The 27,960-nt window shown below is 39.9% G+C and overlaps 1 protein-coding gene across 5 annotated transcripts in view; it reads left to right on the top strand.

Annotated features, from left to right (window-relative positions):
• LOC134211836 (polypeptide N-acetylgalactosaminyltransferase 2-like) overlaps positions 1–27,690 on the top strand; it is a 39,562-nt gene extending 11,872 nt beyond the window's left edge. Inside the window, exons 1-2 of one of the 5 annotated variants that reach the window (XM_062689126.1) lie at positions 9,028–9,156; positions 25,511–27,690. In XM_062689126.1, the coding sequence (XP_062545110.1) occupies positions 25,712–27,436 (1,725 nt within the window). In that variant the 5' untranslated portion in view covers positions 9,028–9,156; positions 25,511–25,711 and the 3' untranslated portion in view covers positions 27,437–27,690. Of the gene's footprint in view, positions 1–9,027; positions 9,157–9,354; positions 9,379–9,398; positions 9,600–25,510 lie in introns of those variants that run through there. The other 4 variants (XM_062689130.1, XM_062689128.1, XM_062689129.1 and 1 more) reach the window with 4 other exon arrangements.
• The last annotated feature ends 270 nt before the right edge of the window (positions 27,691–27,960 follow it).

The raw sequence follows: 27,960 nt of genomic DNA, 5'->3' as shown, positions 1-27,960 counted from the left end.
CGGCATTGGTAGGTCTCCGGCGTTGGGGGATCTCCCCCTACAACCTCAATCTCACCAGCGTTTTAGCGCGTTTATTTAATAGTACCTTTATTATGTGATTTAGAGCAATGGCGTCTTCGAGACTTTGAAAAATTTGTGTTTTCCACTTTACAAAGTGGAAGGTACATGTCTTCGCGAAAGTTGGAACAAAAGTTCTCCTGCAAAACTTTGTCGAATACACCAAGTTCGTAATTTCATTACTTTTGGAAATTTATTGCATTCTATGCCAACAAGTTTTGAACATGTTCGATGTACAAGCATACAGTCATATGGAGACGCATGGTGCATTGGTTCATCAACTTGTGATGGGTTATTGATTTCTATTTTGCAAAGTAGGAAATGGTTTTTGATGAAGCATTCCATACAATCGCTTACAACTCTACAGTTCAGGTATTAATTTAATGTTCATTACTTGTACTTTGTTGTGCGAATGAGATTGACTGCCACAATTTTCCCTGGGTCAAGTAGCAGTTAAATCAAATATGACTAAAAAATCCAATAAAATTTTTTAAGTCACAATAGCCACCCAACGACGTATTTTAATATTATCTCAAACTTTCTACAACATGTAAAAAATGTAGAAATGAAAATGAAAAAGATATGATGGAAACTCATTTTTTTAGGGGTTGTCAGCATAAAACGTAAAAAATCTCCAAAAGTAACGGAATAACGAACTTGGTTTCTTCGACAAAGTTTTTCAGGAGAACCTTTGCAGCAACTTCTACGAAAAATCAAACCTTATATGAAGTAAAGTGGAAAAAATAAATTTTTCATCTCACTTTTAGTAGGATTGACCAGTGCGCTGAATACCTCCAAATTTTCACCAAAATTATCTAAATCACTATAATAAAGCACAAATAAAAGTTATGCAACTTTTTTAGTGCTTTCAATTCTAAATGAATTTATTGAGAAAGTCCAGAAAATCTCTGTTGGAAGAGCTAGCTCTGTGAAAGATCTCGTTAGAAAATGTCTGTCTCCAGTCCAGATAGAATTTATCAGAAGTCTAGACAATATTGCGGAGAGAAGATGGATCCAATAGACCACCATTCCAAAATCTGCCTTGAAAAATTTCTGAAATTTTCATTAGATAAAAAAGGGTTTTGATCAATTTAATTCATTTATTTAGCTTAGGGGCTGTCCACGAACCACGTAGACCAAAATTTCACATTTTCAAACCCCCTTCCCCCTAGTAAACTTTCTTAGACTTTTCCGAAACGCCTCCCCTCTTATGAAGTTTACGTAGACTTTTCCAAATTTCACAAAATATCATATGCGATTGGAAAAATATGTAAATCAACCACGTTTTAATCAATTCAGCTATTCAAATCCACTTCAGTATGTAAACATTACAATAAAACAATCAAACTGAACGAAATCCAATACAACAAAAATAGATTTAAAACGAAATCATATTTAACCCTCTTTCTACATCTCCTGCATAATGCATAATTGTTCCATGTTAGTTTTTGTGGTTTTTGACTTTTTACCATAGAGAAGTCTATTTTGATGTATACTTTTAGAAAACTCTTACAGATATCGAACTTTGTTCGGAAAATCATTGAAATCAACATCAAGTCTATTTGTCCCATTGCTTAATTTCTACGCAAAATTGTCCCGCGGTGATTAAATTCATCATTATGGCGGATTCTGTTATTTTATAGAGTATTACTTAGTGAAATAATATTTTCCGTTTAGATCTTCCAATCTGATCCTATTCCACTGGTTCAATAAGCGCAATTTGTACAATACTCATTCTAAGCGAAATAATCACTTCAACCACGTGTGGATGGTTCACTTCCATAGATAATACTAAGACACACTGGTGGTATTCGTTCCATGGTACAAGAATCTTGAAATGAGTGCCATACCTATTATTGTCTTCATTAAAGATAGCCTTGGAATTATTTTCTTGTCGGCTTGTACTATGTTACAAATACCACAGGTGTGTCCTTAGTATAAAGCATGGAGATACCTACATATGTCAAGAAGTGAAGAGTACCTATAATTTACAAAAAGTGCACACACGTATTCTGCAGTGAATCGCATATTTGTCCCATATGAATAGGAAACCCAGCAAAGATGGGACAGATATGCGATTCACGGCGTATCGTAACTGTATTTGTGGCGTGAACTTGATGCCGGGAGATCACCTCGCAAACACGAAACTGGGGTTGCGTATTCCTGACGAGCGGTAGAAGTATCCATTCCATAAGTTGGCGACGAACTCATTTTCGGTATTCGTGCTGGAAACAATGAATATGTAATCAATAAGCTGCATAACCATAGTCCACAAAAATAGATCACTCACCTTTGAAAACTGTAATGACCTCTCGTGGAAATGGACATCGACAAGCCAAAGATGTGCAGATTGTTCCACCGCTGTAGAGTCTCATGGTTTCAGGCGAGAAAAACGATGCTGCACTTGCTACCCTACGGCGACCCATAGTGTTTTATACCACTTGACTCAGACATCAGTAATAAGACATAGTAATTAATTTCCACTCCGGGTGGCTTAATACCCGGCATATAGGCAATTAACTTTGAATGTACTTGACTCAGCTCGACGAGCTGAGCAAATGTCTGTCTGGCAGTGTGTATGTATGTATGTGTGTGCACGGAAGCTAAGAAAACATTGGACAACTTTTCATATAGTATTTCTCGCAACAAGTTTCATTCGACAGGATGCAAAGCCTAGTTGATCACTATTGTATTTGATAACGATCGACTGTTGCGTTTAAAATTTATAAAGAAAATAGTACGTCGAACCAAATTAGCGTCATATAAGGCTGGTGTCTTGGCTAAATGCGAGAAAGGCAATATCACTACTTTATGAATTAGATTGGTTTTTTTTAGAAGCCTACTGAGTGTCGGTGTATTCTCCGGGAAATCCTTTTTATTCTCAAAAGCGCTCAAGTTGTAGAAATCTTTAAATGCCATCGATTCCTCGTATTTTATAGTTGGATGGTTTGCAGTCGACAGGAGAACGTCTTTTGGAAACCTGAAAAGATTTATTGAAATCTATACTGCAGTGAATAGCATATTTGTTCCATATGAATAGGAAACCTAACAAAGATGGGACAGATATGCGATTTACGGCAATATAGGAAATCACAAATCTACCTGAGTCTCAGGGCCGAAAAGAAGTTCTGAACACCTTGACGACACCGCGAGTTTGCATCGGTGGTGACGAAATCGAGGTGGCAGAAGAATTTGTGTACTTAGGCTCACTGGTGACTGCCGAAAATAATACCAGCAGGGAAATTCGGAGACGCATAGTGACTGGACATCGTACGTACTTTGGACTCCGCAAGACGCTCCGATCGAATAGAGTTCGCCGCCGTACCAAATTGGCAATCTACAAAACGCTCATTAGACCGGTAGTCCTCTACGAACACGAGACATGGACGATGCTCGTGGAGGACCAACGCGCACTTGGAGTTTTCGAAAGGAAAGTGCTGCGTACCATCTATGGTGGGGTGCAGATGGCAGACGGTACGTCAAGGAGGTGAATGAACCACGAGTTGCATCAGCTGACACACACCGCGAAAATCGGACGACTGCGGTGGGCCGGGCACGTAGCCAGAATGTCGGACAGTAACCCGGTGAAAATGGTTCTCGACAACGATCCGACGGGCACGAGAAGGCGAGGTGCGCAGCGGGCAAGGTGGATCGATCAGGTGGAAGATGACTTGCGGACCCTCCGTAGACTGCGTGGCTGGCGACGTGTAGCCATGGACCGAGCCGAATGGAGAAGACTCTTATATACCGCACAGGCCACTTCGGCCTTAAAGGGTGTACGGAATCAAATTGCACCATTTTCAAAAGTCGATAACATTTCACCTACTGGGCTGATTACAACGAAATTTTGTGAAAGACGGCTTCAGCATGTGTTATTCACACTGCGTGAATTTCATTAAGAAACTTCCAGTAGTTTCGAAAATACAGCCGAAGGAACAGGAGGTGTGAAAATAAATCTTGCGCATTCACCTCCATATTCCACATCTTATAAAAAGATGTTAGTAATCCAATTTTTTGCCTTTGACCCCGATATCACCAGAATTGCGGCAGATTGTCGTCGTCGGTCTGGAATGAAAACACGAGCTTCCGAAGCCTCCAAAATCGATTATTACGGAACATAAAATGTTAATTTGGCCTTTCGCGTCAACATTTCGTATTGGTTTCTAACTCTAACGTTAACATTTTCGTTTATCCGACTAATATAGGTAAACTTTTCAACTTTTCTGTTTTGTCGCTTCTATAGTAAACAACCAAAATCAAAAAAATAATAAAAGCGCTGAAATCTAATTTTGGACTGATATTTGTCAGATTTTGAGAGAGCATCAATCTCATTGTTCCGGCCGGTTCACACTGCAGCTTTCGATTTTTGTAATAGTTAGAAGCGTCAAAAAATATGGTTTCTTTTGGAAAGTTGACTTTAATTAAGTTAAATAATCGACTGCGACAATAAAACTAGTTAATTTTTTTGTTAGGATAGATTGCAGGATGAAAAATGTTAGTCAGGGACATATACAAAATCTTATGGGTTCATTTAAGAAAAAAGTTTCAGCATTTTGAAGTATTTAAGAATTACAGTGAAACAGTGATACATAGTCAAAGCTTCTATATTGTATTTCAGTCCCTGAAAATTTCATGACAATCGGTTGATAGACTAATTTTTGGCGAGTAGTTCAAAGTGGTGCAATTTGATTCCGTACACCCTTTAGTCTGAATAAATAATAATAATACACCTTGACGAATCCTGAACACGCTCATGCGATTTCCTGTTAGTGCAGTACAATTAAAAAAAGTTGTAATTTTTCACCCAAAGTTCTAGAAATTAGTTATAGTTCCTTGAAACCATTTCTCGCTTAACTTTTCAAAAGGACCTAAGTAACATTTTTTTCATGAATTAATTTGAATAGCGCAATCAACAGAACAACATGAAAGCTATTGATTGCAGTATTCAAATTAATTCATAAAAAATGTTACTTAGGTCCTTTTGAAAAGTTAAGCGAGATTTCTTTAGAACATGATTTAGAGAAAATTTATGGATCCCGCACGTCTGCTGGAAGCTTGTAAATGATCGGAAATCATAAAAACTCCCAGGATGTATTTCACGCTTCTTGGAAATGCAATAGGGGAAATTGGGGTAATATGCACCCCCGGGGCAAAACGACCCTTTGGCATTAAATAAAAAGACAGGATCACCGTCTTCGACCAAAGGTCGCACCGACTGAACACTTAACATTTGGCATGAGACAACGAATAGGACATTTACACAACATCCAGTGGACCAGTGGAGAGCTTTTCACTTTACGAAAAGTTTTCTCCTTACCGGGGCGGGAATCGAACCCACACTCCACAGCACATGGCCACACGGCCACGAAGCCCACACTTTTGAGTACATTTTCGGCAGTTTTTCGAGAGTATTTACTATAGCGCATGTAGTTCGGATTTAGAACTACCAGTCTAATAGTAAACATTTTTGAAAATATCTCAGGAACAGCGCTAAAAATACCAAAAGATCGTTTTGCCCCGGGGGTGCATATTACCCCAGTTTACCCTAGTATTGTTTTGAAAACTGAAGAGAATTTCTTAAAATACGCGACGACTTCTTTCGGAAATATCTTTTGATTTCTAGATCTAGAATCTTCTTATTTTTAGTCTTCTCTTATTTTTACTTTTCGGCATTTCCCGTATTTGTCCCACCCACCAGAGTGTATGTAATTAAGAGTGGCGACATGTGCCGCATTTGACAGGTGTCCTGCTCGTTTGGAACACGATTTTGTATGGGAATGACAGATGAATTTTGTTCCAATTCTGACAGTGTCGCCACTCTTAATTACTTACACTCTGCCACCCACGACTCTGAGCCCGCGGATTTTTTCCCCATGCATTTTTACACATGCGATGTTTCCGGGATTTAGATGATGATGATGATGATACTACCATCTATTGTAGCAAGGCACCTGCCGATAGCACTGGCCATATCTGACACGCGATTTGATCATGTTTATATTATTATTTGCATTTCATCAAACTCCTGTATAAAGGGCCAAAAATGGGTGGGGTGGTTCCATAAGCAGAGATACTTATGCGAAATCCACGGGATGAATAGAGAATCTCCTTCCAGAAGAAAGTTCGTACAGATAATAATACACACAAGCCCTCGTGTCCCAGATTGACCCAATAGATGGGGAGAAAAGCCCGCCCTTTATCCACGAAATGTTAACAATAGGAAGTTGGCAATTCCACTCTTCCTATCCAAATCGCTTCAATCGGGTGCCCTGAGGGTTATTTTTTGTATGTGATCATATAGTTAATATAATTTATTTAAATATATGTTTATAATGGAATTCTCTCACCAAGTTTCAATTCCATGTCCATACAATGGAGTTCTCTCACCAAATTTTCATTTGTTTGTCCTGGATGCGCAAGATCCTTTCTTCAACACCAGTATGTATCTGAATTGATTGTTGAGGAGTCAATATCTTGAGACAGAACGTATTCAATGTTTGGAAAATATAAGTTTGTAAACCTGAAAAGATGAGGTAAAAAGAACGCAAGCAGCATCAAACATTATAGCAGCAGTGCTTTATTAAAAAAAAAAAACAGCATGTACTTTGATAACTACAACCACCACTTTGAAAAAATATATTGCAAGTTTGTTGAAGTGGGCTGGTGTGCAACATGATTAAATTGTTTTGCCTTATCTTGGTTGATTGAATCCTTTTTAAATGATATTATGAAAATATTAATCAAGTATTTTTCTGTCCTCTGATCGCATTTTTTTTAGTTGTTTGATGTTTATGTAGCTAGTTTAGGTAATGCATATATTTTCTTTTTGAACCGTTTGTTTCAGAAAAAAAAATTATAACATAAAAAAACAACGAAATTTCTCCTAGAATGCTTAATTCGAAAGATGCATAGTATCTTCCAAAATATATAAAATGACATCATCTACGTTTTGTACATTTACATCGAGTTTGTACAATTCCATTTAACTCCACCACTTGATTGTATGTACCATGTACCACAGATAAATTGTACCTTCCGAGTCGAGTCAAGTACGAGACACTGAAGACGGCCTAACTCTTGAGGTCGAAATACGTATCTGTCAAGGTACAATCAACTGGTGGAATTGAATGGAATTGTACAAACTCATCTTATAAAAACATTCCACTAAAAGCTCAACATAATTTTCTTAACTCTAAATCTTTATTCTTCTACCCCAAATCTATTAGTTTAATTTCAATCGTCAGATGTATTAAAAACCTAAATTCAAACTTCATCTAAGCACAAATCCCATTTTTGATTTTAATGTCTTTTCTCAATATTCATTTGCAATCTATTCGATTCGTAAACCAAATATAAAACCAAACATAAACCAAATTCAATTTCAAAATACAATCTCAAACCATTTTTTTCCAACGCCAGTTCTAATTGTAAAATTCAATCTTCAGATTTAGTCCCTCCCAAAATTCAATCCAACTCCGAATTCAACATAAAATCTTTTCTTCAACATATTTTTTTTTATATTTCGTTTATTTTTGGAGGCTCATAGCCGTGAAGCGTTGAGGAGCCGAAATCATGTTAAATAAAACAATTCTAGATTTTTGTACACAGTGCTAGTTTTGGGGAACCGAAAGACTCGCGGTTTGGTCGAGGTTAAGGAATACAATAATACAGTAGGATGGAAGGGAATTTAGGAAGCTTAAGTAATTACGAATGGGACCCTTCTTACCCTAGCAGTAAGTTGATACTCTTGGCGATGTTTCACATCTGTTCTTCTTCATACATACATATTTAAGTAATGGTAGAAATTGTTACGTCATGTGAAAATCAAAATTATTTTCAGTGCAATTTTCTGAACTAGTGTTTCGGATAACAATTAGAATACTATAGCTATACTACTATGTTATTACATAGATTTTTCAAGTGTACCTATTATTAGCGGTATTGCGTTTCCATCTTCTGATGTCGCGGTCGGTAACCACGCTCCATATCAATTTCTCTCTCTTACACTATTTAGCATACATTCCGATCATCGGCTAGTAGATTTAACCGCAAAACGAAACAAAAAGTACACTTTCACATTATCACCACAGTGCTTCTGGCTTGTTTCGATGATTGCTATCATCAAACCATCCATTGAAATGTTAATCATTTTTCCCATCAACAGCGTAAACCGTTATATTTATTATGTCGTCAATTGAGCTGTTTTGCATGTTTGAAATTTTAACGGAAGTCGATGGAGCTAGATATACTGTTTACAACTAATAGTGGACCTTCAAATACTCAAGAGTATTGCGACCTGCCGAAGCGACTGGATCCACATATTATTTAAAAAATATTCGGTTTATTTTATTTGCATAAAAACAAAAATGTGTGGGTGCATGTTCGGTTGAGGGTGTGCGATATATTTATAACTTGAGGAGGTTAGAAGCAGAGGGTATAACATTTTGGAAAATGTGAGGTAATTACAGCAAAAAATTCTGAAGTTTTTGGAGCTTTTATATTGATATAATACTGATATTATTTATAGAAAAAAGTGGAATTTCACAACTTTCATACAATAAGTTTTTGTCACTTACACCTCATGTGTGTGCATATGTGTCTATAATTACAACCGGAAAATGTTGAGTGAGGTGATAAGTTGTGCATTTTTTATAACAAAGTTTATGCATTGCTTAACTGGGGGTGGGGAAGTTATTACCTTGAATAAATATTGTGGGATTTTGATCAAAAAGTTATACTGCAGGACTGCGCTTTAACTTTTTAAAGGAACATCCAGGATTCAGATTTCATATCATATCATAAAGAAAATTCCAACGCATACCCCTTAGTTGATTTTAATTTTGTTTTTTTTTTTCTCACTCCAATTATTACACATGCCATCCAAGCATTGCTCTCTGCAACAATCGTACCGTAGCCAGCAGCATGCAATACAACCCACCGCATAAAACAATGAATGGAGAGGAGGTACGAGATGAGAAATATTGCTTTCAAAGTCAGTTGCTAATCTTGCACCGAACCGCACGCACATTGCCAGTGTGGCGCGTTTTGTTTCTATCGAGCGTAGAATCTCCAGTTACCAGCTTGGTCGGATTGTCCAAGGTACGAAGTTGAGATAGTTCAGATCTCCAATTAAACCCAATCATTCCAGACGCGAAATTGGGCAAACGAACAAGACCCAATTTGTGCTACAATGAACTACTCCTCCACAGTTTGTCGATGGTAAATGAATGGAGCACAGTATTATGCAATGTGCATTTAGTGAAGGGGTGTTTAATTCTTATTAGCAGCGAGTGCATCATTCTGTGATCTATGAATAGCAAGGTAGTGGAATGAACCAACCAGAGTGAATAATAGCAAATTATTGAGGCAATGTGTTCTAGTGAACGTTGACTGGTATCATGGTTGTGACAACACGGATGCATCCAAAACTCGAGGAAAATGATTTTTTCACCAATCCTCTATGTGAACGAGGTAAAACCGAAATATATTTATATGCAATACCCGTACCACAAGTGAAACAAGCATTCGAGTGAAAGGCAAATGTAAGTACTTTATTGCCATGAGCCGTAACGATGCGCATTATTTTGCGTGCCATGCTCGCGGTCGCGGCTTGAGGAAGAGAACCGTTTTAAAATATTCCTCTCGTCTGCAAGATGCGATATTGCTGTTGCGTATCGTTTGTTTCAATTATTGGTCTGATTCTTTACACATGCTATGACCATACATATATTTATATGGTTTGTATTCTTTGTGTGATTTGATAGGTGGTTAATTTCTAAATAGGTTATTTCCACGTGACTGAGTCTGGAAGAAGACGATCAAAATCGTGGACTGTGTCCAAAATGCTGCACATTAAAGTTACAACTTCTTTCATAGTGAACATGTTTGTACCTAGGTATTTAATTATCTGAATGGGATTTCAATGAACCTATTTTGATTTTTGGTTGATTCTAGAGAGACAGTGGACAATAGAATGAGACTCAACCAGAGATCTTCAGATTCATTTTAGAATTATTTATATTCGGTACTGCATTAGAACTTGTAGGAAAAAGACCCAATAGTGCAAGAACAAAGCGCGTTTCTCCACTAGTTGCTCAATTAGGGGAAACTAAGGTAATATGCACCCTTTTCTGAATAGGTTAGAGATTTCTCTGCAAAAATCAAAGAGACTTAAGAAGCAACCAAATCGATCTGAATTGTGCTGCAAAAGAAATGTTTTCTGATACGAACTGGTTTCTAAATCAAATTTTTTTTAATCAAAATCTGCGTTAGATGTCTTTCGCCATACAAACTTTAGGTGGTTAACTCATGCTGGCTATTTTTACATATACGTTAGCGCCTGGATACGGCAGTGGCGAGTAGGAAACCAATCACTGTATGTGATTCATTACACATGGCAATCCAGTTCACCGCGAGCGGTTATAGCCGCCAGCTTATCTGTGGGTTAGTCTCTGATTTGACGTTTGTGGATGTCAACTGCCCTCTTTAGCCGTGCGGTAAGACGCGCGTCTACAAAGCAAGACCATGCTGAGGGTGGCTGGGTTCGATTCCCGGTGCCGGTCTAGGCAATTTTCGGATTGGAAATTGTCTCGACTTCCCTGGGCATAAAAGTATCATCGTGTTAGCCTCATGGTATACGAATGCAAAAATGGTAACCTGGCTTAGTTAATAACTGTGGAAGTGCTTAATGAACACTAAGCTGCGAGGCGGCTCTGTCCCAGTGTGGGGATGTAATGCCAATAAGAAGAAGAAGAAGGATGTCAACTGCACCCACCGTTCCGAGCATTTTGATCAATGTGGTAAATAAGAAGGCTTGAATAAACTTCATCAGCACGTGCTCCCGTACTTTTCAATTCGACAACTGTCGAATTAGCGGGGCACGAATTAAAAAGTGTCGAGTTAAAGAGTGTCGAATGAGCGACGTTCTACGGTAGTTGGTCAGAATACCTGTCAAACTGATGCAATGCTGCTAGTTTATATTTTATATTAGTTCAAAATATCAAAAACGTACTCTTATGTAACATTTTTGGCTCAAATGCGGTTTTTATATATCAAGCTCTATCTGGTAAAAGGGCGAATGTCGCAAGAGAGGATTCTCTTCGTCGACTTCCCCTCTTTTAAACAAAAGTGACAAGTAGTGGATTTCATCGCGGTTTATCACCTCAGAATGCAAGTTTTCATTGTTTTCTTTCTTTCTGAGATGAAAAACCGCAACGAAATCATCTACTTGTCACTTTAATTTAAAAGAGGGGAAGTCGGCGAAGAGAATTCTCTCAGATAGAGCTTGATATTATGAATTCTCGTCCAAAACTACGTAGGGTATCTGTTCCTATCTTCTTCTTATTGGCATTACATCCCCACACTGGGACAGAGCCGTCTCGCAGCTTAGTGTTCATTAAGCACTTCCACAGTTATTAATTGCGAGGTTTCTAAGCCAGATTAATACCATTTTTGCATTCGTATATCATGAGGCTAACACGATGATACTTTTATGCACAGGAACGTCGAGACAATTTCCAATCCGAAAATTGCCTAGACCGGCACCGGGAATCGAACCCAGCCACCCTCAGCATGGTCTTGCTTTGTAGCCGCGCGTCTTACCGCACGAGGGCCCTATCTGTTCCTATATCAATAACAATAAGGCAATGCGCATATGAAATGCATTGAATTCTCACCCAATAATCAAGAAACATGAGAATAATTATACTCGGCTCACGTAATTTTTAATTGAAAACAATTTGGTAACTTCAAAAATGAACTTTTCATCACATTATAGAAGTATTTAGCTAAAAAACATCATCACCGCCATGTACCTATTTCAATAACATTCAATAACAGTTAATCCTATGATTGTACCTATATCAATAATACTGTTTCCAACATAAAATACGCACACTATTACTTGTGTGTATACGTAACGATATGATTGCAGTGATGCCGAATTCTTCAATGTTTTGTATTTGAGTTGAAATATAATTACAAAATTGCAGTTTTTGTTGTAGTTTTTTTTTGTTCAGGAACGTACAGGGTGTAAAATGAAAATTTCAAAACTTGGAGACGGCCACGAAATCATGGAAGATTTGTAACATTAATGGATTTGTAACTTTCAATGGATTTTAAAGATTTATATATCAATCGATTCGCAAACTCTCTACCAACTTGCCAGTAGTATTGAAACTTTTGATTATCAACATTAAACTATTGAAAATTTCATTTCTTTCATACATCATGCATCCCCTATACAGCACGTTCCAATCCTTGGTAATTGCCTACTTTTAGGGTAGTACCAATTATTGAATTGGGGTGCATGAATAGGGTGGCCCAGCTGCTAGACAGTGGGGTCCCTACTCCCTCACAGAGTGGGAGATGCTGCAAAAGCTGGGTAGTGATTTCGGTGGGATGGTTGGTGGAATAACTGGTTCAGTGTACTATATTTGGTTTTACGTAGTTTACGTCGAGCGGTCGTGTCTTGTATACAACTCCAACATTTTTTTTTTTAAACTATATAGGGGAACTGTTCCGTTTTCCATCTCGCTGAACATCTCATCGCAAAACAAAGAAACAAAGCACCAATCGCGTCGCTTCTTTTTGCTAACACGCGTGCTCACTGCTGAAAAAATCACAAAAATAAGAAACAAACAAATTCCTTTTTGTTGCTTTGTTTTTGATGGGATGGAAATAGGAGCTATGGGATGAAGTGTTGATCCGTTTTTCTATGTGCACGCACTTTAAAGAGCAATTATGGAGTACTGCTTACAGTTTCCCACTGGAAGTGCCCCAGGGTGTTGAGTTTTGCCAAAAACTATTGATCTGTATCAGTATCGGTGTCAATTTGTTCAAAAACAGTTTTTTTGTTGTTTTCTCGAAATTGTGTAAAATGGATATATGCAGTTTCTCAAACAAATAATTCGTTTTTTTTGCAACTTTCACCAAAAGAAGCGGAATTTTTTTAAATTTTTAGAGTTTTATGGAATTCTAGGATCAGCCGCTTTATTACGGAGTTATTCCGGATTTAAAATGGGTGTTAGCTTTTGGCCATTTATCAGAACACATGGGGGAACTGCTCCTTGAATACCATGTACCCAAATCAATACCATTCGAAAACAAAGAATTGGTGCGCAAATTGTTTTATTTCTCATTTTTGTGATTTTTTTTCAGCAGTGAGCACGCCGGATAACAACAAAACACGACACAAATTGAGCCTTAATTTCCTGTTTTGCGAAAATTATTGATATAGGAGCATGTTATTAATAATGAAACAGATACCCTACTTCGGAAATGGTTATTTTAGATATTTTGATTGCAAACGACGCATAAATCATGCCAAATTTGACGGACGTTCCGCCGGAACCTGTTACGATAATAGGCGAATACCTCAAACACATCAAACTTCATGATTTCATGAATTATGGCAATTTCTTCTTCTTCTTCTTCTTCTTCTGATTGGCATTACATCCCCACACTGGGACAGAGCCGCCTCGCAGCTTAGTGTTCATTAGGCACTTCCACAGTTATTAACTGCGAGGTTTCTAAGCCAAGTTACCATTTTTGCATTCGTATATCATGAGGCTAACACGATGATACTTTTATGCCCAGGGAAATCGAGACAATTTCCAATCCGGAAACTGCCTAGACCGGCACCGGGAATCGAACCCAGCCACCCTCAGCATGGTCTTGCTTTGTAGCCGCGCGTCTTACCGCACGGCTAAGGAGGGCCCCATGGCAATTTACACAGAGCAAATAAAGAACATAAAAAAGAATTAAAATGTAAAAATCAACTTTGAGTACGAAGTTAAAATGTTTAACTCACTCCCTCTCATGAATGATATTATGTATAAACAAAAAGAGCCTCATCGACCCAACGTGTGCTGTTCAGGAGAAGAATCCAAATTTGAGTTGTGTTCACCATAGTCTCGAGTGAGTGAAAATAACATAAATTTGAGTTGGTGAAACCTCATAGTGGGTGAACATTCAACACGGGAGTAAAGGAAAAGTACTCACTGTATTTTTTTCGCATTTTACCTATTTTTGGCTTCTTCCACGCAAGGGCGGATTTGAGTGAAAGTAACTATAAAGTGAGTTGTTTTTCGTGTATGGTAGTTTTGTACTTCCTGTACCATGTTTGAACTGTTTGGAGCCGGTAAACGGATTTACCGAGTACCGATTCAAGGGTCAATCTTGGGAAACAACTAAAACCTATCATGCGGTACATCAAACTAAACTACATAATTTCAAAAGTTATGTCATGCTATGGTAGTTTGTACTTCCTGAACCGTATTCGAACGGATTGGAATCAGTAAACTAGTTTACCAATCCTGGGAAACAAGTAAAACCCATCATGCTGTACTAGTACATCAAACTTCATGATTTCAAAAGTTGTGGCATTTTATGGTAGTTTTGTTCCTGGACCATATTCAAACCGATTGGAACCGGTAAACGTTTTTACCGAGTGCCGATTCAAAGATCAATCTTGGGATATAAGTAAAATCCATCATGCGTACTTTCAAACTTCATTATTTCAAAAGCTATGGCATTTATGGTAGTTTTAGACTTTCTGACCGTATTTGAACCGATTGGAACCTGTAAACGGTTTTACCGAGTACCGATTCAAAGGTCAATCTTGGGAAGTAAGTTAAACCCATCATGCTGTACATCAAACTTCATGATTTCGAAAGTTGTGGCATTTTATGGTAGTTTTGTTCCTGGGCCATACTCGAACCGTTTGCAACCGGTAAACGTTTTTACCGAGTATCGATTCAAAGGTCAATCTTGGGGAACAAGTGAAACACATATGCAGTAAGGTACCCCGGGGCAAGTGGGACCTAAAAAAACGCAAGTTCAGCGAAATTGTTAACGCATACTTAGAAAACAGGGTATTTCAGAACATTAACCACGGATACATCATTATATGCTTCCGTTGTTGAAGTGTAGACGTGTTGGAAGCCATTTATTCAATTACAAAACATATTGGTAGTGAAATAAATAAATTTACCTGTAGGACCCACTTACCCCTTCAAACGGGGCAAGTGGGGCCTATTCTGCTTTATACTATCAAATTAAACTAATTAAAGGAATTTATAATGTTAATATTATTTCTGAGTCGTAGTATTTTCAGATCATGGATGGAGGTTGGTTGTTTTTCGGACTTGTGTTTTAGCAACAAGAAAGGGATTATAATGTTATAATGAAAACAAGACAACAACCGACTCACTGTTTAATTGTCTCTTGTCTTGCTTTCTATTAGCTTACTTTTGTAACAAATGTTTAAAGTGGAAAGGATAAGTAAATCTCTATTCACCATTCGAAATAATATCTCCCTGTTTAGAACACGAACTATTACATAAATTAAGATGCTTCAAAAGAAAAGTTTTCATTCAGGCAATGCGCAGTGTTCTAAATTTGTAATAGAACGAAATTGCCAATTTATATGTTAAGCACTTTGTTTATCTGAAAATCTGTAAATCTGATGCAAAATTATTTTTAAACAAAACCTGCTAACCTATTGCAGAATAAATGAATTATTTGCACTGTAAACGGAAATAAATCGTATAGTTATAACCATTGCTCTTTTTCATTCGGGAGATAATTTAAAGAATGTAAAATAAACATCTATTAATGAACTGTAAAATACTTTTTATCAACGAAACCAACGATATCAAACCACATCTGATTCAGATCCATATGATTTATGAATGGCATAGTTATTTTTCACTAGACAAATATCTAAAAGCAGTTAAAATTGTTCTATCGAAAATGTTGTTCAAATATGTCCCACTTGCCCCATGTATGTTAAAACTCAAAGGCAAGTAAAAACTGCAAGTTTTGGCTTTAATTAAAATTTTTGAATCATTTTTTATGTCACACAATTATTGATTTGCTCAAACTATTCGCCTTCCACATCAATGAAACATTTAGGAACGACTATTCTGTTGGAGATCCATTGAATCAAAATAAAAGTAATAGCTTTTCCCGGGAGTTTTAAGTCATGATCAAACAATAGCATGAGCATGGTGCCTTAAATGGTTTTAATTCCAAATATTTTTGTGTCGGGTGGATTCGTTGATAGTCCTGCTTCATCTTTCTAGAACATTGTTACCATTAAAAACGTTTATCGATTCATCGGCAGCCATAGTACCCACTTACCCCGTATTTTCACTTGCCCCGGGGTACCTTACATCAAACTTTTTTATGGTAGTTTTATACTTCCTGGGCCATATTTGAACCGATTGGAACGAGCAGTGTGGGCGAGTGATTGCTTCATCAATTCCTTCCCATCCCTGATGAGCGTGAAGACGTGGCCAGCGCCATTATCGACCATCCAAAATGCTAGAGCTCCCAGACTGTGCACATGAAGAGCAAATCCTATGCTTCCATCCTCTAGTTTTCTTGCAATTGCGATTGTTCTGGTCAATCACGGCGTAGCAACTACGAGATGCACGGTCATCATATTCATGCTCATGCTCATGCTCAGTAATGGGAAGGTTTGTCTAGGTTGGCGGAGCACTATCAATTCTATTCGATCCTACAAAACTAGTTAAAAGGTACACTGGGAGAAGTGGAAAAGGAAAATCGATAGTTCATGTTTAAATTAGCGTAAAACCAGTTTAAATGATCTAAATGCAATAAATCATTGTACCAACTGTGCATATCATATCATTTTGATCGTTTGAAATTTATGAAAATAGATTTAAAAATTAGGAGTTGTTTTGTTTGAAAATTTAAGTTAACTTGACCTTCAATTGTGATGAGTAGTGGCATTTAATTAAAACCAAAAATCAAGGTCCCTAAGAAATTCCTGGAATAGCTGGGGGAGGGCCGTTTCTTTCCTTCTTGGACACTAAGTGTACGTAAAGTCTATATGTCCGCCCGAAAGATGAACTTTTTTAGGAGGAATGTGACCTACAGTGTTATAAACTAAACGACAAAGCTAAGAACCGGCATTAGGGCGAAATCGTTAATGCGAATATATTTATATTCGGTTAGTTACTACAAATAAATCCTTTTTCGAGTCGCTATAACCAAGCAGGTATCTCAAGCATACCACATGTTACAATGTTGCGTGATTGAGTGTTTGGTTTTGATAAAATATCGAAAAAAAAGTAGAAAATTAACTCTGTTGTTTACATTTAGCACTAAATCCAAGTATCGGGTAGGGCTTTAAGATGAAAACAACATTATTCCTGAGCAGTCCATGCCATGGAAAAGGCAGAATTATGCCAAACGTCCATTATGCCTAACGTACATCATGCCTAACGTCCGTTATGCCTAACGTTCATTGTGCCTAACGTACTTAAGCCAAACGTCGCGGACCCGTGTAGAAGATAATGCATATATTAGGTAATTAACAAATAAAATTATCTGAAAAAAGAACCCCGGGCCGCATATAAAAAGTTCGTTTTTGGTGTGAATATATAGCCTTTCGGTACACTTCGGTGTATGAGAAAGGCAAAAAATTGCTGCGAAGAAATAATATTAAACTTGCTGTGTGCTTAATAATATTTAAATATTAAGTTATAAACAATGCAATGATATTTTTCAACAACAATTTTGTAACATGCTAATAATATAAAATACAAAATAACGGAACAGAACTGTTCAGATTATTTTACATTCCCTTGCGAAAACTACACCAACATAAAATATTTTCATCAAATACCGAATGAATTATGCAAAATTTGCGGCATCAAAACATGTTGTATATTTGCTTTCAAGCTTTCCTAGTCATCTCTCATATCAAATGATAAAGTGTACAACCCTTGAGCTGGGATATTTTTCGCGCCACTTTTCAAACTGAGATTAAGAATGGTTCCAAAAAGGAAAATAAATTTATATCTCAGAAGGCATCAACTACCTACCGCAGTGCAATCATGCCAGTTTACGGATTTCCACGCTATAGTTCAATGCTTTGGGTGCGAATGCTCTCCTTCTATATCTTTTGAATAGCTAAGCGCTATGGATAGACCGATCAACTGAAAAATGTGCACCTGGCAAAGTATCGTTTACGGGGATGGATTCGAACACTTCTTCCATGGAGATGCATACTGTAGATAGCAATAACATAATGCGATTGTTTCTCTTTACTTTCTATGCTCTTGTATACGGTAGGATAAGCACTTGAATTGCCGAGTAGAGTAATTAAAAAAACTATCCAGAGAAAGGCAATCATTAATTTACGGTAGACAACTATTGTTTCAGGGCTTCTGTCTGATTAGCTCATTGGGTTCGTTAAGGTATGGAGGTTTTGCCAATCGGATGAGGCGTGTTCATCGAACTTTATGAGTGGTACGATTTTTTAAATGTTTCTAAAACTTTAAAATAACATTGAATCAAAATAGTAGTTTGTGCAACTAGTTGCAAAAAGATGATTTTTTCAGCACGAGTTGTAAGTTTATCCGACGAGGCTTGCCGAGTTGGATAAATACTACGAGTGCTGAAAAAATCGAGTTTTGCAATGAGTTGCACACGCTATTTTTTGCAATGGCGAAAAATGGACTTAAATATGATAAATCTGTACCAACATGGTACAATTTTATTCACTTAACATGACCAATCTTGCCAAAAAATCATGTTGCTGCAGAAAACAAACAGATTCCATGTTATCGTGCCCCATTGTGTGCTCGACAGATCATAAGGCGATAGATAAAACCAGCCTTTGAAGAATTTGATGTCATGTTCATTAAATTATTTAATTTATTACGTGACAGAGAATACACTATTTGAACACTCACTCAAGCCAATCTAGCTAAATGTGGTCATGCAATTATCGCTCTAATGCTGGTTTTCCATTATAGCACCCAAAATGAGTGCTTTAATGGATTTTATGCAACCCATTTGAGTTGCATAATGTTCATTAATGGCCCGTTTACATATTCGCTAGTTCTAGCGGACAATGCACTATCCGACAATACTAGCGCGAAATTAGCCTAATGTAAACGCTTATTAGCGATGCCAATTCCTGTTTACATTGTGCTAATATCGCGCTAGTATTGTCGGATAGCGCATTGTCCGCTAGAACTAGCGAATATGTAAACGGGACATTACGGTTGGCGTTTGAGTGATAAATGGCCCGTTTACATATGAGCTAGCTCTAGCGGACAATGCACTATCGGACAATACTAGCGCACTATTAGCACAATGTAAACAGGAATTGTCCTCGCTAATAAGCGTTTACATTATGCTAATTTCGTGCTAGTATTGTCGGATAGTGCATTGTCCGCTAGAACTAGCTTATATGTAAACGGGCCAAAAACGGCCTACTTTTCCATACCAATGACATGAGTGCTTTATGGCCCGTTTACATATGAGCTAGTTCTAGCGGACAATGCACTATCCGACAATACTAGCACGAAATTAGCATAATGTAAACGCTTATTAGCGAGGACAATTCCTGTTTACATTGTGCTAATATCGCGCTAGTATTGTCGGACAGTGCATTGTCCGCTAGAACTAGCTCATATGTAAACGGGCCATAAAGCACTCATGTCATTGGTATGGAAAAGTAGGCCGTTTTATCACTCAAACGCCAACCGTAATGTCCCGTTTACATATTCGCTAGTTCTAGCGGACAATGCGCTATCCGACAATACTAGCGCGATATTAGCACAATGTAAACAGGAATTGGCATCGCTAATAAGCGTTTACATTAGGCTAATTTCGCGCTAGTATTGTCGGATAGTGCATTGTCCGCTAGAACTAGCACATATGAAAACGGGCAATAAATGGCCCGTTTACATATATGCTAGTTGTAGCAGACAATGCACTATCCGACAATACTAGCGCAATATTAGCACAATGTAAACAGGAATTGTCCTTGCTAATAAGCGTTTACATTGTGCTAACGACGCGCTAGTATTGTCGGATAGTGCATTGTCCGCTCGAACTAGCGCATATGTAAACGGGTCATAAGCAAAAATACTATTTTTTGCAATTCCTGATCATAATACCTGGTTTATGGCCCGTTTACATATGAGCTAGTTCTAGCGAACAATGCACTATCCGACAATACTAGCACGAAATTAGCATAATGTAAACGCTTATTAGCGAGGACAATTCCTGTTTACATGATGCTAATATCGTGCTAGTATTGTCGGACAGTGCATTGTCCGCTAGAACTAGCCTATATGTAAACGGGCCATTATGGCCCATTTTCATATGTGCTAGTTCTAGCGGACAATGCACTATCCGACAATACTAGCGCGAAATTAGCCTAATGTAAACGCTTATTTGCGATGCCAATTCCTGATTACATTGTGCTAATATCGCGCTAGTATTGTCGGATAGTGCATGAAAGTGCATGAAACACCTAACTTTTGGAGCTTGTGTAGTAGGACGTCATGATTTACCCGATCGAAGGCAGCTTTGAAATCGGTATAAATAGCATCGGCTTGCAAACCCGCATCCATAGAGCGTATACACACAGAGGAAAGCTCAACAAGGTTAGTATTGACTGACCTTCTCGGATAGAACCCATGCTGGGCACAGGCACAGGGAAAAGTGCATTATTAACAATAATCTCAAATAGTTTGGAGCAGGCCCACAGTGATGTTATTTATTTATTATCAGACTAAGGCCGGAGTGGCCTGTGCTGCACAAAAAAGTCTTCTCCATTCAGCTCGGTCCATGGCTGCACTTCGCCAACCACGCAGTCTGCGGAGGGTCCGCAAATCGTCCTCCACCTGATCGATCCACCTTACCCGCTGTGCACCTCGCCTTCTTGTTCCCGTCGGATCGTTGTCGAGAACCATTTTCACCGGATTACTGTCCGACATTCTGGCTACGTGCCCGGCCCACAGCAGTCTTCCGATTTTCGAGGTGTGAACGATGGATGGTTCTCCCAACAGCTGATGCAACTCGTGGTTCATTCGCCTCCTCCACGTACCGTCCGCCATCTGCACCCCACCATAGATGGTACGCAACACTTTCCTTTCAAAAACTCCCAGTGCGCGTTGGTCCTCCACGAGCACGGTCCCCCTCGTGCCCGTAGAGAACTACCGGTCTTATAAGCGTTTTGTAGATAGTCAGTTTGGTACGGCGGCGAACTCTATTCGATCGGAGCGTCTTACGGAGTCCAAAGTACGTACGATTTCCAGCCACTATGCGCCTCCGAATTTCTCTGCTGGTATCATTATCGGCGGTCACCAGTGAGCCCAAGTACACGAATTCTTCAACCACCTCGATTTCATCACCACCGATAGAAACTCGTGGTGGGTGGCTTACATTGACCTCTCTTGAGCCTCTTCCTATCATGTACTTCGTCTTCGACGTATTGATGACTAGTCCAATCCGTTTAGCTTCGCTTTTCAGTCTGATGTAGGCTTCCTCCATCCTCTCAAAGTTACGTGCCATGATATCAATGTCGTCGGCGAAACCAAATAACTGGACGGACTTCGTGAAAATCGTACCACTCGTGTCAATCCCTGCCCTTCGTATTACTCCCTCCAAAGCGATGTTGAATAGCAGACACGAAAGACCATCACCTTGCCGTAACCCTCTACGCGTTTCGAAGGGACTCGAGAATTCCCCTGAAACTCGAACTACGCACATCACCCGATCCATCGTCGCCTTGATCAACCGTATCAGTTTATGCGGAAATCCGTTTTCGTGCATTAGCTGCCATAGCTGGTCCCGATCGATTGTATCATATGCGGCTTTGAAGTCGATAAATAGATGATGTGTGGGCACGTTGTATTCGCGGCATTTCTGCAATACCTGACGTATGGCGAACACCTGGTCTGTGTTAGAGCGTTCACCCATAAATCCCGCCTGGTACTGCCCCACGAACTCTCTTGCAATTGGTGTTAGTCGGCGGCATAAAATTTGGGAGAGTACCTTGTAGGCGGCGTTCAGCAATGTGATTGCGCGGTAGTTGTTACAATCCAGCTTATTGCCCTTTTTGTAGATGGGACACAAGACACCTTACATCCACTCCTGCGGCAGAACCTCATCCTCCCAAACCTTGGTAATCACCCAGTGCAGCGCTTCGGAGCCGGAAGTCGCATGCCCTGCGCGCGTGCTCCTAGGTTCATTACCATACCGCCACCGTTGTCTGCCATAACGCCATTCAGGTGCTCTTCATAGTGCTGCCGCCACCTTTGGATCACCTCACGCTCGTTCGTAAGAAGGTTCCCGTTTATGTCCTTACACATATCGGGCTGTGGCACGTGGCCCTTACGTGAACGGTTCAACTTCTCATAGAACTTTCGTGCGTTATTAGCGCGGTACAGTTCCTCCGTCTCTTCACGGTCTCGATCTTCCTGCTGGCGCTTTTTCCTCCGGAAAATCGAGTTTTGTCTGTTCCGCGCCCGTTTGTATCGTGCCTCGTTCGCCCTCGTGCGGTGTTGCAGCAATCTCGCCCATGCTGCATTCTTCTCCTCAACTAACTGCTCACATTCGCCGTCATACCAGTCGTTCTTCTGATCCGGTGCCACCGTGCCTAGTGCAGCGGTTGCGGTGCTTCCAATGGCGGATCGAATATCTCTCCAGCCATCTTCAAGAGATGCTGCGCCTAGCTGTTCTTCCGTTGGGAGTGTCACTTCCAGCTGCTGCGCGTAGTCTTGGGCTAGTCTACCGTCTTGTAGCCGCCCAATGTTCAGCCGCGGCGGACGACTCCGACGCGTGTTGATCACCGTCGAGAGTTTTAAACGCAGACATACTGCAACGAGGTAGTGGTCGGATTCAATATTCGCACTGCGGTAAGTGCGTACGTTCGTGATGTCGGAGAAGAATTTACCGTCGATTAGAACGTGGTAATAAAAGAAGTCGACCGAAATCTAACCTGTCAACAGGTTAAAGCGATAGCCGGACAACGCTCAGGATGGAGATCTTTCAAGTCGGCCCTTTGCACCACCGGAGGTGTACAGGATCCATAAGTAAGTAAGTAAGTAAATTAGAACGTGGTCGATTTGGTTTTCCGTTACTTGATTAGGTGATTTCCATGTGGCCTTGTGGATATTCATGCGGGGGAAGAAAGTGCTTCGGACTACCATTCTGCAGTTTATGCATCGTTGGCCGTTGTCGTTCGATACGGTATGCAGACTATCCGGTCCGATGACCGGTCTATACATTTCTTCCCTTCCTACCTGAGCGTTCATGTCACCGATGACGATTTTGACGTCCCGCAGTGGGCATCAATCGTATGTCTGCTCTAGCTGTGCATATAATGCTTCTTTCTCGTCGTCGGATCTCCCTTAGTGTGGGCAGTGCACGTTGATGATGCTATAGTTGAAGAAACGGCCTTTTATCCTCAGCTTGCACATCCTTGCGCTGATTGGCTGCCACCCAATCACGCGTTGGCGCATCTTACCCAACACTATGAAGCCGGTTCCCAGCTCGTTGGTGGTGCCATAGCTTTGGTAGAAGGTAGCCGCTTGATGCCCGCTTTTCCACACTTTCTGTCCTGTCCAGCAGATTTCCTGCAGCGCTACGACATCGAAGTTGCGGGGATGTAATTCATCGTAGATTATCCTGTCGCAACCTGCGAACACGATTGTATCGTGTCGTATTATCTTCTATGTCGTTCGTAATAGTTGTTTTTAAAGGCGGCTTATTGGGCCTGCGCAAACCTCCTGTCTCGTTGGAGGGCTGTTTAGCGTCCCACCTAACACCAGGACTTGGGCTTGTGCGCTTTGAGCGGCACACGGTCGCTTTGGCGGAGCCTACTTGCGGATTCATGCAGCTTTTTATAGAGGTTTAACAGGGTCCACTGTCAAACCCCACCACATCCTAGGCAGGCGCCACAACTCGCAGATGGCCTGGGGAGGGATCGTCAAGCCCTTGGACATAGTCCCTGCTGCCCCCGGATAGAAAAGATTGTTTTCATTATTTCAGCTTTGCTGCGTTGCAGCATGTGTATTAATAAAACAAAACATAAAACTTCTACCATTAGATACCGAAATTCGTACATCTAAGCACTTTAATGTATATAACAGTGTCTATAAAGCAGGGATTGCAGAAATCGCTCTCGATAAATAACGAACAATGATAAAAAAGGCAAAAACCTCCTGAATCATAACAAGCCATGAAAACAAAACTATCGCACTTGTATAATACAAGTTGGAAAAAAAAACTGATTCGGATAGGCGGCCCCCATCGAGGGGGTTTGATAAAACGCGTTGTTTTATGTTGGGACCACATTTTTTTCGCCCAGCTGTGCAAAACAAGTTCAAATGCATCATCAGAACCGGTGCCCAGCGCAATTGGGGGTTATTAAAAGAAGTTTATCCTGGGGTGTAGCCCCAGTTCATTATCGTAACAGCTACCGAAAAACGTCTCTCACAGTATGCTACCTATCGAGAGTGTATAAAGACACGATAAGTGAGCGATTTTCTCATTCTCTTTTGGATTCAAACCCTGCTATAAAGTACAAATCAAAAGCAGACTACAGAATGATTTTTTATCCTCAAATCGAGCGCCAATAAAGTACAACCAAATTATTCTTCATCACAACCTCACACAACCCTACTTCATTGAGCGCCGTTGCTGATGAAGCAAGTGTGTAGGAGCAGGACAATACTAAATACTCATCCTACTTGGTTGGCATGTGTACAAAAATACATATGGGAGAGTTAGTTCTGAAAATGTATTGCGAGAGATCGGCTGGTACCTGGTGCTGGGAATTTGGTTTCATCAGTACCCGCTAAGCTGCGGTGGACGACGGAGGTTCTTCGTAGCTTAGTAGGGAAAGCACCTGTCATGCGAACTGGGGTCGTGGGATCAAACCCCACCGAAGCGGCGGTTACCCTTCAATACCTTTTCCGAACTAAATCTATCACATGTTGTACATATGCATAATCAAGTTTCAGACATAGTAATTAATTTCCACTCCGGGTGGCTCAATACCCGGCATATAGGCAATTAACTTTGAATGTACTGATCTCGAGTGGCGATCTCTCTTCGCTTGTGTGGTCGGGTCGGGATCTGACGACCAAACTGGCACAACCTCACACAACCCTACTTCATTGAGCGCCGTTGCTGATGAAGCAAGTGTGTAGGAGCCGGACAATACTAAATACTCATCCTACTTGGTTGACATGTGTACAAAAATACATATGAGAGAGTTAGTTCTGAAAATGTATTGCGAGAGATCGGCTGGTACCTGGTGCTGGGAATTTGGTTTCATCAGTACCCGCTAAGCTGCGGTGGACGACGGAGGTCCTTCGTAGCTTAGTAGGGAAAGCACCTGTCATGCGAACTGGGGTCGTGGGATCAAACCCCACCGAAGGGGCGGTTACCCTCCAATACCTTTTCCGAACTAAATCTATCACATGTTGTACATATGCATAATCAAGTTGCAGACATAGTAATTAATTTCCACTCCGGGTGGCTTAATACCCGGCATATAGGCAATTAACTTTGAATGTACTATAATATCTGCTTTAAAATGTATACGATGCTCAAAAACATGATACAAACATAAATACATTTTTTTTTCTTTTCATGTTCCATTTATTTTCAGGGCTTCGAGATTGAGAAAACCAGAAATGGACGCAGATGTATACAAAAATCTCAGCGCAAGTTGATTCCTAGTTAGATAATATAGTTAGCAAAGATATCTTAGCACATGGATGTGTGCTAACCAGTCTAGTCAAAGGAGTAACATCACCATTCAAATCATCAGTTTAGCATTAATACTACATCACTGTAGTCAATTTATAACATGCGGAGAAATTTAAAGATTTTTCTGATACTAGCGATAACTTGGATACTGGTAGCAGTGTACTACTTCGAAGGAAGCTACAAAAGTCGTAACCGAGCGTTGCGATTACGAGGTGACCATCAAACACCTGCCGTTACCCCGCAGTCACTTTCTGCGGAATGGCTGTCGCATATGTATAGTCCGTCGACCTCATCTAAGCAGAATGTTGCTTCAAACTCCCTACTGCATATGTCCTCACCTCGGCACACATGGGACTATTTTGATGAAATGGTATACATACAGAAGGGTAGCCTGCAGCAAGGCGAGGATCCGTACTTACGGAATCGTTTCAATCAGCAAGCAAGTGATAATTTGAAAAGCAATCGAGAACTTCCAGACACCAGAAATCCCATGTGCCGAAAAAAATGGCCAAGCGACCTATCACCAACAAGTGTGATCATAACCTTCCATAATGAGGCACGAAGTACCCTCTTACGGACAATCGTTAGTGTCTTAAACAGATCTCCGGAACATTTAATACACGAGATTATCCTAGTGGATGATTATTCTGACTTCCCGGAGGATGGTCAGGAGCTGGCAAAAATCCATAAAATCAAAGTGATTAGAAACGAGCAACGTGAAGGATTGGTGCGATCCCGTGTTAGGGGAGCAGATGCAGCTACTGCTCCCGTTCTTACATTTCTCGATAGTCATTGTGAGTGCAATGTAGACTGGTTAGAACCGTTGTTGATTAGGGTGAAAGAAGACCCTACGCGCGTAGTATGTCCTGTGATCGACGTTATTAGTATGGATACCTTCCAGTACATAGGAGCATCAGCAGATCTTCGGGGTGGGTTTGACTGGAACTTGGTGTTTAAATGGGAATATTTGAGTAACACAGAAAGACACGAGCGACAAAAAGATCCAACCACTCCTATTAGAACGCCAATGATCGCTGGAGGCCTGTTTGTGATAGATAAGGCCTACTTTGAAAAGTTGGGCAAATATGATACTCAGATGGATATATGGGGAGGTGAAAACTTAGAAATCAGCTTTCGAGTATGGCAGTGTGGTGGTAGTCTCGAGATTATTCCATGTAGTAGGGTAGGCCACGTCTTTCGTAAAAGACATCCGTATACATTTCCTGGAGGAGGTAGTGGTAATATTTTTGCCAAGAACACGAGACGCGCTGCAGAAGTGTGGATGGATGACTACAAACAGTATTACTATGCTGCAGTTCCTTTGGCGAAGAATATTCCATTCGGAAATATCGAAGAACGGCTAGAGCTGAAAGAGAGGCTCCAATGTAAGCCATTTAAATGGTACTTGGCTAACGTGTACCCTCAGCTTTCAATACCAGAACAGCAAACTAAAGGTAGCTTACGGCAAGGGCCGTATTGTATGGATACATTGGGCCACCTGGTAGATGGAATTGTTGGACTGTATCAATGTCACGACAGTGGCGGTAACCAAGATTGGGCTATCACGAAAAAGGGACAAATCAAACATCTGGATCTTTGCCTAACGCTATTGAATTTCGCTGTGCGATCACGTTTCAATACGGTAGTATTAAAATACTGTGATGAATCTGTTAATCAGCAGTGGCACAAAAGAGACGGCGGACTAATTCAGCATAGTAAAATAAATGTTTGTCTAGACTCTCGTTATGTAAAGGAGAAAGGCATCACTGCAGAGCGGTGCAATTCGGCTCTTGAAACGCAGCATTGGAGGCTAATCACCAAGTGAAGCCAGAAAACACAGCAACCAAAATATAAGCTGGTACAACTATCTCCCCTTGGATGTGTTTCTTATTATTGTTTGGCTACTGAAAGTTAAGATATATAGAGTTAATTACGAATGTGAAAAAGCTAGCTACAAATACTTAATGATCAATTAAAATATATGAAATTGCTTCAATGCGCAATGATAGCAACGTGATTGTACATTCCAAGTAATGATTAGTTTTTACTACCATCCAAAATAAAAAATCTTTAAGAGAAGTGTAGTGAGTCATTCAAAATTATTTCACGATGACAATTTACAGACAGTCAAATTTATGTCGGTTGAATATAAAAATACAATAATCAAGCGCTGATTTAGACTTTATTTTCTTGTGCATTACTGGCATTACTAGAGGCTGATTTGACAGGGGATTCGGAAGTCATAGCTTTGAATAATCTTTCCAAATAAAAATGTGATGAAACTTTACATCCTGATCCTATTCTTTCATTACACTGGAGTCGCTTTTTAGGTGGTTTTCTATGGGTGGT

Source organism: Armigeres subalbatus, chromosome 2, assembly GCF_024139115.2.
Source record: "Armigeres subalbatus isolate Guangzhou_Male chromosome 2, GZ_Asu_2, whole genome shotgun sequence".
NCBI lineage: Eukaryota > Metazoa > Arthropoda > Insecta > Diptera > Culicidae > Armigeres > Armigeres subalbatus.
The sequence above is the reverse complement of the archived record's forward strand: the minus strand, read 5'-3'. Positions and strand labels throughout refer to the sequence as shown.